The sequence below is a fragment of the Lepidochelys kempii genome, chromosome 3 (assembly GCF_965140265.1).
Source record: "Lepidochelys kempii isolate rLepKem1 chromosome 3, rLepKem1.hap2, whole genome shotgun sequence".
NCBI lineage: Eukaryota > Metazoa > Chordata > Testudines > Cheloniidae > Lepidochelys > Lepidochelys kempii.
Genome location: NC_133258.1, coordinates 190,585,214 through 190,600,401, shown reverse-complemented (window position 1 = coordinate 190,600,401; position 15,188 = coordinate 190,585,214). Strand labels below are relative to the sequence as shown.

The window sequence follows — 15,188 nt, the reverse complement described above, 5'->3', positions numbered from 1 at the left end:
ATCTGACCTGGGGGAAAATTTCTTCCCAACTCCAAACATGGTGATCAGTTAAACCTTGAGCATGTGGGTGTGATCCACCAGCCAGACATTTGGGAAATAATTCTCTGTAGTAACTCAAAGCCCTCCCCATCTGGTGTCCCATCTGAGACCGTTGGAGATATTTGCTAATAGCAGTCATGAATGGGCCATACGCTATTGTAGGCAATCTCATCATGACATCCCCTCCATACACTTATCAAACTCAGTTTTGAAACAAGTTAGATTTTTCCCTGCAGTACTGCCTCGGAAAGGCTGTTCCAGAACTTTACTCCTCTGATGGTTAGAAACCTTCATTTAATTTCAGGCCTAAACTCACTGATGGTTAGTTTATATCCATTTGTTCTTGTGCCAACATGGTCTCTTAACTTAAATAACTTTTCTCCCTCCTTTGGTGTTTATCCTTCTGATGTATTTATAGAGAGCATTATGAGATACAATTAACATGTTTTTGGTAACTGTAAAATAGTCATATTTAGTGTTTTATAAACGTATGATACATTGATATTGCTCATCTGAACTCTTACCTTATATGTATTTAGTTTTTTGTTTTCAATAGTAATTTGTTTTTCTTTTTAAATAAAACTTTTATATTCTTCTCCTGTTTCTATAGGATGTAGAAGTACCATTGCACTTGCTTCGTTATGTTTGTCTATTTTGTGGAAAAAATGGCCTTTCCCTCATGAAGGATTGTTTTGAATATGGAACCCCTGATACATTGCCATTTCTTATAGCACATGCATTTATCACAGTGGTATCTAATGTAAGTATTGCCCTGAGTTCGTTAAATTTTTAAACCAAAATGCAACAAATATAAAGTGGGAGAGACTAAGTCTGGGAAAATTTGAAGAAGAGGGCCCTGGAAGCAATTTTCCTCTAGTAGAGAGAAGGATGTCTGGGGATTGCCCTGTCCAGAAGAGACATCATTTCACCCCAGTCGTTACCCTGAGATCTGTTGGAGGAATAGTGGCATCTGTAGGATATCTTGTTTTCCCTTCTCTTCCCAGACATTCTGGTTGCAGCGAAACTAGGCTATCAAGGTATCCCTTTGTCACTGCTGGCAAGAACTGGAACACTCTGGTAGTGGGAGTTAAAACATGTCTGTGGAGGTGGTCATGTGGAGACTAGGAGTGGCATGAGGATGTGATGGAAAGGGATGTCTTGCTCAGGAACATGGGTGTAAAGGAAAACAGAATTTTGCCCCTTAAGTTTAACTGTAAATACTTAGAGTGTAACTAAAATGAAATGCTGTGTAATGACACTCTATGATTTGATTCCAGTATTAAGTACTTTGGATCAGATCCTGGGTGTTCCCCTCTCCCATATTCCTATGTTACTCTCAGGTGCCACAGGGTAGCTGGAAAGCTGTTCTAAGTAAAGCAGCTGAGATTTAATCTTATATAGCTGTGATTGAAAGAAAGCCAGCACTGGTGAGTCTACACCACCTGCTTCTGGTTTAGGGGGGGATTCTCAGGTGAGCCAAAAACTAGAGGGTCTTGGTTAGGGAATGCAGAACTCCCTCAATCTTGAGCTGTTGGAGTAGTCCTTAGGAAGTCATTTCAGCTGACCTGATTTAGAGTAGCTCTGAGGCTGTAAGTCGGGGTTCTCAAACTGGGGGTCGGGACCTCTCAGGGTGTCACGAGGTTATTACATGCGGGGTCATGAGCTGTCAGCCTTCACCCGAAACCCCGCTTTGCGTCCAGCATTCATAATGGTGTTAAATATATTAAAAAAGTGTTTTTAATTTATAAGGGGGGATCGCACTCAGGGGCTTGCTATGTAAAATGGGTCACCAGTACAAAAGTTTGAGAACTACTGCTGTAAGTTATACTGGGGTCGAAATCAGCCCCTGGCAGCTGCCAGAATGGGGAAATATAAAAATGCCTTTAAGTTGTCCTTTTCTTTCCCCACCCTTCCCTAGTACTGCATCAATTGTAGCTCAGCCAGACCCTTTACTATGAATGTCACAACTGACTTTAGACTTAAGTCTGTAAGTTAAACATAGATGCATAGATGTAGATTATATTCGGCAAAGTAGATTCCTTTTATATTTACTGGAATATATATATTCTTATGCAGTGGTTCACTGAATTAGGCAGGGTTGTGCTTCTGTATGTAGTGCGCTTTATTTAGCCAGTTGTAACAAAACATTTGATATCTAAGGCCCTGCTTAATTTACGATATTGCGGAAATTGCAGATCCTACAATGTTAGGCTTCCATCTCAATTTTTATGCTCAATTCAGGTGTGTGTATGTTACATTTTAGCAGTCAGCCCCACTGACACCCCTGCGCATGGCGGGGGCTCCCGCTGTCAGCCCTGGGGCGGTGGGAGCTCTCTCTCTCTAAGCTCTGGGGACCGCAATTTTCTGGGTCTTGTCCACAACTCAGCTGCAATTATTTGACAATCATCCCATAATTCAAGTAGAACCTTATTGATGTCTCTGTTTATAATTACTATGGACAGTAATGCTGTTCTCTTTAAAATATAAGAAGTTTGATTAATTCTAAATGTGACATATAATGGTCTTGGCAAGATAAATTTGCTAAATGAATTTTCTTTCACTTAACAAAGGTACATAAGTTTAAATGTTTACTTAAATCCTTTCCCCTCTCCTTTCAGTATGGTGCACATATGCTTGATTGCTCATGAAATGAAATACTGAACTGCAATAAAACAAGTGCACATTTACCAGAGAATATTTACCATAATTTTTGTGGAGAAAATCGAATACCTTTTTAGTACAAACCCAACTACTATGTGACTTTTTGTCCCATCCACTTCAGTTTATGAGCTTCACAGATAAATTAATGCAAGATTTATGAGTGGCCCTGTGAATGATAGCCCAGTAAGCAGATCTGCAGGGTAGCTCTGCAGTCTCAGCTGTTGCATAATAATTGATGTGTAAACTCAGAACTGTAGTGTAATGTTAGTTAAATGCATTTTCACAATAGTAGCAGCTCTTGAGAATGGCAGTTAACCAGCTCTTATTGTAAAGTTTCTTAGGCACACTGAGTCTTGGATTTAATTTGGAGCCCTGGGGAAGGATATGTTGTTTTGTCTTCATAACCTGTCTAGCTACGATATTATCGGTTAAAAAATTGTTTTTCTGAAAATGATTAGATTGTGGAGAGACTGGTAGTCCTTCCATAGTCAAGCTGGCAATAAGTGTCTCATAGTACAAAATTTGATCACCACTATCCTTGTACATTTAAAATAAAGGGTTCTGCTTCCAAATTTTACAGTTAATTCACAAGGGCAATTTCATTTTTTTCCTGAACATTTCAAGGAAATCCAGCAAGTAGTTTTTTTCAGGTGAAGGCAATAAAAATTGTCTCACTTTGGAAATTTTTGAAAATTGTCTGGTTCATGTTCCTCTGTAGGGAAAACAGACCAAATATAACTAAGGATTCACAAGAGATATGTCCATCATTAACTTGTGAACAGTTTAGTTTTCAAGGCAGTAAAATCCAATCTATTCTTAAGGGCATTAGTCAAAAATTAATAATATAAGAACAGCCATACTGGGTCAGACCAATGATCCATCTAGCCTAGTGTCCTGTCTTCTGACAGTGACCAGTGCCAGATGTTTTAGAGGGAATAAACAGAACAGGGCAACTTTTAGACTGATCCTTTCTCTGTCACTCAGTCCCAGCTTCTGGCAGTTGGATGTTTAGGGACACCTAAAGCATGGATTAGCATCCCAGATCATCTTGGTTAATAGCCATTGATGGACTTATCTGCCATGAAGTTATGTAGTTCTTTTTTGAGCCAGTTATACTTTTGGCCTTCACAACATCGTATGACAATGAGTTCCACAGGTTGGCTGTGCGTTGTGTGAAGAAGGACTTCCTTTTTTTGTTTTAAAGCTGCTGCTTATTAATTTCATTGGGTGATCCTTAGTTCTCGTATTATGTGAAGAAATAAATAACACTTCCCTATTCACTTTCTCCACACCATTCTTGATTTTAAAGATATCTGTCTCATCCCCCCTTAGTTGTCTCTTTTCTAAGCTAAACAGTTCCAGTCTTTCTGATCTCTTCTCATATGGAAGCTGTTTCCTACCCCTAATTATTTTATTTGGCCTTCTCTGCATCTTTTCTAATTCTAATACATCTTTTTTGAGATGAGGCGACCAGAACTGCACACGGTATTCAAGGTGTCCGCATACCATGGATTTATATAATAGTGTTATGATATTTTCTTTTTTATTATCTAATCCTTTCCTAATGGTTCCTAACATTGCTAGCTTTTTTGACGGCTGCTGCACATTTGAGCGATGTTTTCAGAGCACTATCCACGATGACTCCAAGATCTCTTACCTATGCTCCTGTCTTGTATAGAAGCTGATTTAAGCTTGTATAGAAGCTGGGAGTCAGTAGTTCTGCAATTTCATATTTGAGTTCCTTCAGAACTTTTGGGTGAATACCATCTGGTCCTGATGACTTATTACTGTTTATACTTATACTGGTCCTATGACTTATACTGTTTATCAATTTGTTCAATAACCACCTCTATTAACATCTCAGTCTGGGACAATTCCTCAGATGTGTCACCTAACAAGAATGGCTCGGATGTGGAGATCTCCTGTACATCCTCTGCAATGAAGAGTGATGTAAAGAATTCTTTTAACTTCTCTGCAATAGCTTTGTTTTCCTTGAGTGCTCTTTTAGCAGCCTGATCATCCAGTGGCCCCACTGGCTCTTTGGCAGGCTTCCTACTTCTGATGTACTTAAAAGAAAAAAAATTGCTGTTTTTGTGTCTTCAGCTAGTTGCTCTTCAAATTTTTTTGGCCTGTCTTCTTATATTTCAGAAACATGAGTCTCTGAAAGCAAAAGTTTTCATAGAATCATAGAATATCAGGGTTGGAAGGGACCCCAGAAGGTCATCTAGTCCAACCCCCTGCTCGAAGCAGGACCAATTCCCAGTTAAATCATCCCAGCCAGGGCTTTGTCAAGCCTGACCTTAAAAACCTCTAAGGAAGGAGATTCTACCACCTCCCTAGGTAACGCATTCCAGTGTTTCACCACCCTCTTAGTGAAAAAGTTTTTCCTAATATCCAATCTAAACCTCCCCCACTGCAACTTGAGACCATTACTCCTCGTTCTGTCATCTGCTACCATTGAGAACAGTCTAGAGCCATCCTCTTTGGAACCCCCTTTCAGGTAGTTGAAAGCAGCTATCAAATCCCCCCTCATTCTTCTCTTCTGCAGGCTAAACAATCCCAGTTCCCTCAGCCTCTCCTCATAAGTCATGTGTTCTAGACCCCTAATCATTTTTGTTGCCCTTCGCTGGACTCTCTCCAATTTATCCACATCCTTCTTGTAGTGTGGGGCCCAAAACTGGACACAGTACTCCAGATGAGGTCTCACCAATGTCGAATAGAGGGGAACGATCACGTCCCTCGATCTGCTCGCTATGCCCCTACTTATATATCCCAAAATGCCATTGGCCTTCTTGGCAACAAGGGCACACTGCTGACTCAGTGATGGACTTCATTTAATAAGAGTAAATGAAGGACTTTGGACACAGAAGACACTAAAGTCATAGAGAACATTTGATGACAACATTAGTGGATAAGTTTGCATAGTTATCTATCATTATAGAAAGCATTTGTCCCAAGGTGTGCAAGAGAGGAGGAGGAAGAGGAACAGCTCCTTGAGTGTCTCCTAAAGTGTGTATGAAGGGAAGCCATACACCAGAGATTCTCAAACTGTGGTCCACGAGCTCCATTCAGGGGGTCCGTGGATAATTCCCTCTAAGATGCGCGCCTGGGCAGTTGCATATGAGAGAATGAAGGGCCCCCCCCTAATTAGTGGAGCTGCGCGCGCGTGGCTCCAGTAATTAGGTGCCTGGACCCTGGAGAAGATGCACATGTAATGTGAGGTGGTGGCCTTAGGAGGAATAGGGAGTAGGTGAAAGGGGGCAGTGGGGTGAGAGGAGGGGGTGGGGGAATTTGGGAGGGCTGTGGTGGCCAGAGGAAGAGATGACTTTCCCCAGCTCCGGGGCTGCAGCTGCCTGGGAGAGATGGCTCTCCTTCCCAGCCTCAGCTCTGTGCTGCTGTGGCGGGGGAGAGACCCCACTCCTTCCCATCCCGAGCCATGGGGCTGCCGTGGCGGGGGAAGGAGGGAGAGACCCCCCTCCTTCCTAGCCCCAGCGGAGGAGAAAGGGCACATCCATCGCATTAGAAAGATAAGACTACTGATACTAAAATATGAGTTGTGTGCTTTATTTGTAGAACAAAAAAAGTTTATTAAGGTTTTTTTATATAGCACTTTTATCCAAAGCGCTTTACAATAGTTAGCTAACAGTACAAACAACATTTGGAAAGATAAGTGGTCCGCCGAGACCCTCAGCAAGTGGTCTATGAGAAAAAAAAATTTGACAACCACTGCCATACACCATAGGCTTTGAAAGTGAGAAAGAGCGATGCTGCACTAGGGCTGCTTCTTTTTGGCCATCTCGGTCATTCTCTGGCTTTCCCCTTTTTTTGCTATCCATCTGGTCTGGTTCCTTCTTCTCTTGACCTTTCCCTGGAAAACCCAGGTTTCAGCTCTAGTGCCTGTGCTCCTTCACTCCCTGTTGTTCTCCTGCTCTCCATAATGGAGGACTAGAAGCGTGTCCTGTCTACCAGCAGTTGCAAAGAAATGTGTTAACTTCTAGTTTCTTCTATGCAGGTGTGAAATTCTGACTGGAGAAGGCTATGATTACTTAATTCTTCACTATTGTAGGCCTGCAGTTGTCATGAAGAATTACTTAATCATCGCACACTAGTGATGAAGAAATAGTGAACAATGGTCTGATGACTACTTCTAAGTTGCTACTTTTAATTGTATTGTATAAAATTTAGCAAGTTATGTTTAAAAAAATCCTGGAGTGATGAAAACATATTGCCTTTTAGCAGTGGGCTGACGATAACGCAGAACAAAATAGAAAAAAAATCTAAGTTTTAAAAATAGAAAAGTTTGTGGTAAATTTTAATTATTAGCAGGCAGAGACAAGAAAAAAAAGTATGAAGAAAGATATGAAATGCTTATGAGTTCATATGCTTTGATTCAGGCGAATTATTCCCAGTCTCATTAGTGTATTCTAGTAGCTAAAGAAGAAGACTTGAGTCAGACTCCTAGGTTCTGTTCCCAAGATGGCCACTGACCTTGGACAAGTCACTTAACCTCATTGTGCCTCAGTTTACTCCTCTGTAATAGGGTGTAGTACTTTGTTTCTCAACCTGTTTACCATTATGGGCAGCATATGCAGCTCTCTATGCATTATGTGGGCCACATTCACATATTATATATACTACCTGTGGGACCCTGAGGATGTCACATGCACTGCAGCTGTGTGCTGATTGGGCTGCAAGCAGGCTGCGGGTTGAGAACCACTGGTGTAATATTTATTTCTCCCACTGGAGTGTGGATTGATTTAAATTAGATTTAATTTTAATATGAAGTTTGACTTTAATTATGGTTTAAATCAATAATAAAAATAATGTGGAAATCAATTATTTTTAACCATTTCTTAACATTTTCGTAAGTTTCACTCAGTTGGGAGTAGAACCAAAACATTGTTATTCATTTGATGTATTACAGCGAGTGCTCGCTTTGCAATAGTTGATGTTGAGAAGCCTTTGTTGTTTAAAGAACAACTGTAAAATCTGTGTACTTGCTTGGATTTCCTTGAAATTTGATATGCCTCATCGGGGTGCAGGATAAGGTTAGTAGTCCAAATTTGAGGTTGGTGGAGCAAGGAGTTCCCGAGACACAGCTCCCTGAAAAAAACAGCATTCTTAAAGGTTGGCAGATTCTACAACTTTTTGTGTGTGTGCAGACCCGGATGTTAAACCATGGCTGTGCTCGTGCCCTGAATAGTCAGTTGCTTGACATTTACCTCAGCTAGTGCATGACACCCATGGTCCCCTGCGGATGCACTGTTGAAAGTGTTTTTCAGGAAACAGTTAAGTTGTCTAGATAGACGCACACTGCGCACTCATGTGCCAAATTAATTACGCTGTACACGTGCAGACAGACTACCCAAGACAGTCACTAGCCAGCCAGTTTTCATAGGACCTGAGTGGCTCAAGGGGACGTGCTGAGGCCATTGAACCTGAACTATACCCAGGTATTGTAAGTTTGAAACCCACCCTTGTATAGGTGCTGGAACTAAGGGTACCGGTGGTGCTGCAGCACCCCCTGACTTGAAGTGGTTTCTGTTATATACAGGTTTCAGAGTAGCAGCCGTGTTAGTCTGTATTCGCGAAAAGGAGTACTTGGGGCACCTTAGAGACTAACAAATTTATTTGAGCATAAGCTTTAGTGAGCTACAGCTCACTTCATCGGATGCATTCAGTGGAATTCAGGGTTTACAGTTTAGTTCAATGGCTCTCAACACCCCCACTATAAAAATTGTTCCTGCACTCTTGGCAGAAATCTGGGAGTGATCTGGAGGCATGTTGCCAAACACTGCTGCTGAGTAGTGGAGATTTTATTTTGGGGAATTATAATCTTATGCACTGGAAGAAAAAGAAAGGCCTCCAAGGTCTTAGAGTAACACATGAATGTAAACTTGTGAGTACGTGCACAGCAAGTGGGTACACTGCTAGATTTTTCGGTGATCCACTGGTTCATCCTGTGTGCAAAGATATCCTGAGTAGGACATTTGGTTTAGAAGTCTTCTTTAATTTTTTCATCTACACTACTGCACTTTGTGGGCCTGTGCACAGTGTTTCACGAGTGAGTCGGCAATGGCTACAGTAGGGAGCTACTGCCAGATCCAAGTGATGTGGTCAGGCATGGTGGAAGAGAAAGAGGCCAGTGAGTTGAAATACATCTGATATTACTGTTGTGCAATACCTCAGGGTGATGTGCTCTAAGGTTAGAGCTCCTGTTTGTCTCATGGCTTGGATGTTCAATTTCTGCTTTCAGGAATGCAGGATACAGATTTTTTTCTCTTACTGAAAAGAGCACTGGGTATTGCAAGGGGTCTCCAGGAATTGATATTGTGGGGAAGAGAGCACAGACATGTAAATCAGCTCTTGCCCTGAAGATGTGCTAACATCAGAAATGATGTGGCTTTGCCTACCCCTTCCGGTACAGACACGTACATATTCATGGATGTGGCTGGGATGCTGGGGGCGGAGGAGTAAAGGGTAGAGTGAGGATCGTGAGTAGGGCCAGCCTCTTGGGGGCACACTAACTCCACAACAGTGGGTTGCCTCTCAGAGGGTGTACTAATGACTTTGGGGATAGGTGGATAGTGAAGGGTAGTGTGAATTCAACTCATTTGCAGTGGGGCATCCCAGAGTACATTACTTATCACACATTCTGTGTATGTCTTTTGGACATTCCAGTCCTTGGCGGAGGGAGTATGAGATAGTTGCTCTGTTTTTTCCCAGAATGCATTGATACAAACAAGGTTAGCAGCCTGCTAAATATGGATGTGCAAACATGATGGCAGAAAAGCTGCTCTGAACCATGTTACATTTAGCTGGGTAAGATGGTCATGCCTCTAACTGGTAACAAAATCACAATTGTAGTTGTCATGTGGATGAGCCCAAAGTATCAAATCTTGCACAAAACTCAAATAAATGGGTAGGATCAACATGGCCAAAAAGGATGTAAGCTTCTTGTAGACCCCTTAGAAGACAAGTCAATTAACAAATGGAGGGTAGAATAGGAACTATAGAATGCATTAGGTTGAAGAAACAGGGAATACAGAGTTGAGAAATGAAAGGCATTAAAGCACAGCAGTGTATGTTATTTGTTTACACTAATTTTTATTTTATTTTTCCTGTTGATTAGCAGAAAAAAATGTGATTCTGGATCTGGGTTAATCTATTAGCTATAGAAACTTGCTCCAGACTATACTTTTCAAAATAGGAAACAATCTGATTGGAAGTTACACAAGTTCACAAAAAGGCAACAACCCCAAAGCCTTATTTCTTTAGACAAAGTTTTGCATTTTTAAACCTTATTACTGGCTTTTGCATTTTAATTGTTCTAGTTACAGTTTATCTATTTTTGCATTTGCTGTATAGATCAGGATATGGCTACACATCCCTGCTGTCATGCAACACATTATACCCTTTAGGACCTATGTTATCAGGTAAGCTTTAAATATAACAAAAAGTTTCATTGTTTGACAAAACACATTTAGAACTTCGGATTGTACTAGAATTCAGAGTTTCTCAAAGTTCAAGCCGTTTCTTTGTTTAGTCCACATGTTCAGGGTTTAACTGATTGGCCATATTTGGCATCGGGACAGAATTTCCCCCCGGGTCAGATTAGCGGAGACCCAGTGGGGTTTCGCCTTCCTCTGCAGCATAGGGAATGGGTCGCTTGCAAGTTTAAACTAGTGAAAATGGTGGATTCTCTCTAACTTGAAGTCTTTAAATCATGTTTTGAAGACTTCAGTAACTCAGCCAAAGGTTAGGGGTCTATTACAGGAGTGGGTGGGTGAGGTTCTGTGGCCTGCAATGTGCAGGAGGTCAGACTAGATGATCATGATGGTCCCTTCTGACCTTAAAGTCTTTGAATCTTTAAAATTTCAGCAGCCAGAATCAAAATATCAGTTAGTTTGGGGCAAATCCATGTCACAGTAACTTTAGTAATGGCTTTAACTAAGTAAGACCATTTTTAATATTGGATTCAGTCCTATTCTAAAGTCTCTTTCCCATTTTCTGTGGGGGACCAAAGAAATCTGTGGACGATATGAATTCTGCACCTGCACAGTGGTGCAGAATTCCTCCACAAGTAACATATTCCTAGACTTTACTGATACAAAAATCGTTATACAGTATGGAAGGTGTCATGCAAACACAGTTGACATATGGTTGCGAGAGAGAAATTCTGAATATGACATGTTTGCTCTAACTATGTCAGGACCTGGTTATACAACAATGGTTCTATTAGTCCTGTAGGTAGGGCCACAGACAAGGATATAGTGTATGTCTATACTGCAGCTGGGAGCGAGTCTCCCAGTCTGGGTAGACAGACTCATGTCGGTGGGGCTCGAGCTAGTGCCCTAAAAGTAGCAGTGTGGATGTTGCTGTTCAGGCATCAGGTCAGTCTCTCAAGCCTTGGGGGTTGTGTGATCAGAATCATGTTTACTAATAGAACCTAAATTATTCTATACAACTCTTTCTTCTTTTTATCTATTATATGATTTATTAAGTTATAGATTGCCCATTGCAACTGTATTATATTAATATTAATGTATGTTTTAGGATTAATACTATCATAAAGACTGCTCGTAATATATATTTAAAATAATCTTGCTGGATCATTATTTCACATACGTTTTATTTGGAATCATGTCATATTTCTTCTTTCTTCTTTTTGTATAATTTATTTTAGGTATTTATGTAAACTGTCAGACCAAGAGTTGCGACAGAGTGCAGCCCGGAACATGGCAGATTTAATGTGGAGTACAGTTAAAGAGCCATTGGATACAGCCTTGTGTTTTGATAAAGAAAGTCTTGATCTTGCATTTAAGTACTTTATGTCTCCAACTTTAACAATGAGGTTGGCTGGATTGAGTCAAATAACAGTAAGATTTTTTTAATCTAAAATTATATTTAGGAAAAAATGTTTTATTTCCCCCACTGTTTACAAGTTGTTATTTTTTTCTTGAAACAGTAACAAAGGACAGCAGAACTATCTTATAAGCAGTCACAGAAAATGCATGATAAATAGATAGTCCTTAAAGTGGGGATTGTAATTTGTCCTTTGTCATACTCATCAGATTTTGACTGTGCTAAAATAAACTGTGTTCAGAGAGATGATTGAAGCATGGCTCAGTTTTTTGCAATATATTGGACCTTAACCTTTTCCCTGAACCATTTACTATACAAAACGGTACTGTGCTTTAACCATATTGTGGGACAGCCATGATGTAGTTAGGTCCTTATATTTGGTTGTGTTTGTAGTTTAATATAGGACTTAAATCTGGTTTTTTGGGTTTTTTTTGAAAGTTTTCCTATATCGGAAATCCTATATAAGTGGATTCCTCTGTATACTGTAGAATCTTTTATTGACAATTGTTCATTATAGCCCTTTTCCTCAGGGTGAGAGCATTCATGCATCATTAGCATCATTCAGAATTTGATTGAAACAATTGATATTAGCAACAGAAAACATTAAAAAAACAACAGAGGAAGAGGTTAAGAAAAAAGAAAAGGAGTACTTGTGGCACCTTAGAGACTAACCAATTTATTTGAGCATAAGCTTTCATGAGCTACAGCTCACTTCATCGGATGTTAGTCTCTAAGGTGCCAAAAGTACTCCTTTTCTTTTTGCGAATACAGACTAACACGGCTGTTACTCTGAAACCTGAGGTTAAGAAAGAAGTTTTTAATTTTGGAAACTTAGAAACTAAAATAATAAAATACAAACACAAAATAATAACTTGTAATTTTAATGGTTTTATCTTTGAATAACATTTTTAATATTTTCTACAAATTCAGATACATTTATATGAAAGTGGTAACTTTGTACATAATTGCTAAATTGACTCAAACATGCAAAGAAGCCCTTTGGATAAACTATTTTGAAACTTTTGAGACCTATGATCACAACTGTTTAAATATGTGATATCAATAACCTATATTCATTTTCAGTTGTAAAAATAACACCTCTTTGTTAAAACTGATTTGGAGTACAGTACATTTTTTGTAAAATAGTTGTGTCTTGCTCTGGGTGGTTTTGACGTATTTCCTACTTGCAGTATATTTTTTACTAGGAAAAAGTAAAGAAAAGATTACTAAGCCTAGCCATCATGTCTTTGAAACTCAGTTTGTTGTTATGCTGTTCTTTTAATTTTTTATCAGTTCTGTTCGCCAGCTCAGTCTTCCATGTTCTATTCAGTTTTGATAATTTTGTAATTCCTGCTGCTGTAAAGATTCCATTACAAAGTAATGATGGGCGGGGAGGAGAAAGTACTCTGACAACAGATGCATCTGACTTTGTAGTATAAAATATATATATTATGGGTAGGCTGGGCAGAATTGCATTTTTATTTTTTTATCACTTTAGTAGATAATATCAATGTTTATTTTTAAGCATTTTTTCTATTTTTATCTACACTTCTACCCTGATATAAGGCGACCCAATATAACACGAATTCGGATATAATGCGGTAAAGCAGCGCTCTGGGGGTGGCGGGCTGCATGCTCTGGCGGGTCAGTATGTCTGGCTCTGACCCACTGCTCTGAGCAGCATGTTAAGGGTGCTGGGCCAGGGCCGAGGGGTTGGATAAGGGGCAGAGGGTCACGGGGGGCAGTCAGGGGGCAGAGGGGTTGGATGGTTCGGAGGTTCTGGGGGTGGGGTGGTCAGGGGACGGGGAACGGGGGCTTTGGATAGGACGTGGGAGTCCCGGGGGGGCCTGTCAGGGGGCGGAGGTGTGGATAGGGGTTGGGGCAGTTAGGGGACAGGAAGCACACTCCTAAGCATGAACTATGTCTTCCTCTAAATCCACTTCAGAGCAGTTGGATTTAGTTCTAAGTAAGCCCATCAGCTCAGCCCATGATGACTCTAGTACATCCTAAGTCCCAGAGGCAAGACAAGAAAGCTCATAAACATTGGGCTATACCTGTCCTGGATCATGATATGTCGGTACTGTCATCCTCGGCCCCTCGAAAGCCCCCCAGATCCGTCAGCACTGGCAAAGTCTGATCATCATCAACTCGGGCATTGTCTTCCTTGCTGGCTTCAGTGGCTTGAACAAGTGGAATCCCTCTCTCACTGGGGAGATCTAAATCAGTTGTTGCTTCACAGGAAATTTTTACTCTCCTGGACTGAGAATCTTCTCCTCTGTCAGGGCCTCTCTGTCTCCAGAGAGATAATAACACCATCTGCCCGCTGGACAGAGCTTGTTGCCTGTCCAATACAGAATACAGTTCCTCTCCAATGGCACTGACGGTACTGCCACTGGACCTGGAATCAGCATTCTGTTTATTGGGACATTCTGAACCACCCAATGAACCTTCTCTCTCCCCCGCCAAGCCTATGTATCCTCTGCCTCCCAAAAGACCTGCACTGGTTTGGGGCAAACCTCTTTCTCATCTAACTCTGAGCTATTGGTACCCTATGCAATAGGAGGCTCCCGCGACCACCTTTAAACCCTTTTTATTGGCCATATTGTGGGTCTTGAGACCAGTCCCCCCTTGCAAAGTCGATCCAATCTGCTAGTGAGTCATCCCTTGTCTCCACTCTAAGAGTCACTCAGTTCTCTCTGATCCTACAGAGGAGGAGAGGGAATGCTACACACTGGATCTGGCAATTCCACTGAAATGAGTAAGACTGCTGGCTTCATCTCCGGACAAATAGGTTACTTCTATGTCTCCTCCTCCTGATGACTTCAGACAGTTTCAGGATCATCTTCGCAGAGCTGTTGGAGAACTTCATATTCTTCTCAAAGAGTTCCAGGACTTCCAGCACAAATTCTTAGACATTCTCCACTCATCCGGATCCAACAAAATAACTCTCCCCGTTAATGAAGACATACTGGAGCCAGATAGGACAGTTTGGCATACTACTACTACCTGTGTTTCCACTTAGAAAAGGGTAGGCTAAAGGAACAGAATTTTTGTTTTGTCCCCCCACTCCCTTCTCACTGGCAGTCCAGGCCATTTCTGAAAAGGCTAGACAGGAACATCCCTGGTCTACTCTTACTGATAAAGAGTTTGGGAGAAATGTCTTTTCTTCATCTAGCCTCCAGTTCAGCTTAGCTAATTACCAGGAACTAATGGCTCCATACGATTTTCTGAACTACACCAAGTTTGCGGAGTTTACTGACAGAGTTCCACAGCAGGACAGAGCTCATTTGCAAGCTCTGATAGATGAAGGCAAACTGATAGCCAGGACCACTCTCCAATCTGCAGTTGATGCTGTTGATACCTCCTCTAGAGCTCTGGCTACTGCTGTTATCACGTGTAGGGAGTCATGGCTCTGTGTCAGGGTTCCCTAGGGAGTTCCAGAATACTATTGAGAATCTCCCCTTCGATGAATCACACCTCCATACCCTGAAGGACTCCAGGGATACCCTCTGTTCACCTGGGGTATATATGCCTGCCCCAAGGAGAAATTTCACTGCTTATCGTTGAGACCTAAAGATATGGCTCAGCAGTTTTTCCATCAGAGGCCCTTTGAATCTCCATGC

At 41.2% G+C, this 15,188-nt stretch overlaps 1 protein-coding gene across 12 annotated transcripts in view; it reads left to right on the top strand.

The window, feature by feature from the left end:
- USP34 (ubiquitin specific peptidase 34) overlaps window positions 1-15,188 on the top strand; it is a 266,198-nt gene that overhangs the window by 35,868 nt on the left and 215,142 nt on the right. For all 12 annotated transcript variants that reach the window (XM_073339379.1, XM_073339385.1, XM_073339383.1 and 9 more), the window contains 3 exons: window positions 650-799; window positions 10,069-10,136; window positions 11,387-11,579. In XM_073339379.1, the coding sequence (XP_073195480.1) occupies window positions 650-799; window positions 10,069-10,136; window positions 11,387-11,579 (411 nt within the window). The remainder of the gene's footprint in view (window positions 1-649; window positions 800-10,068; window positions 10,137-11,386; window positions 11,580-15,188) is intronic.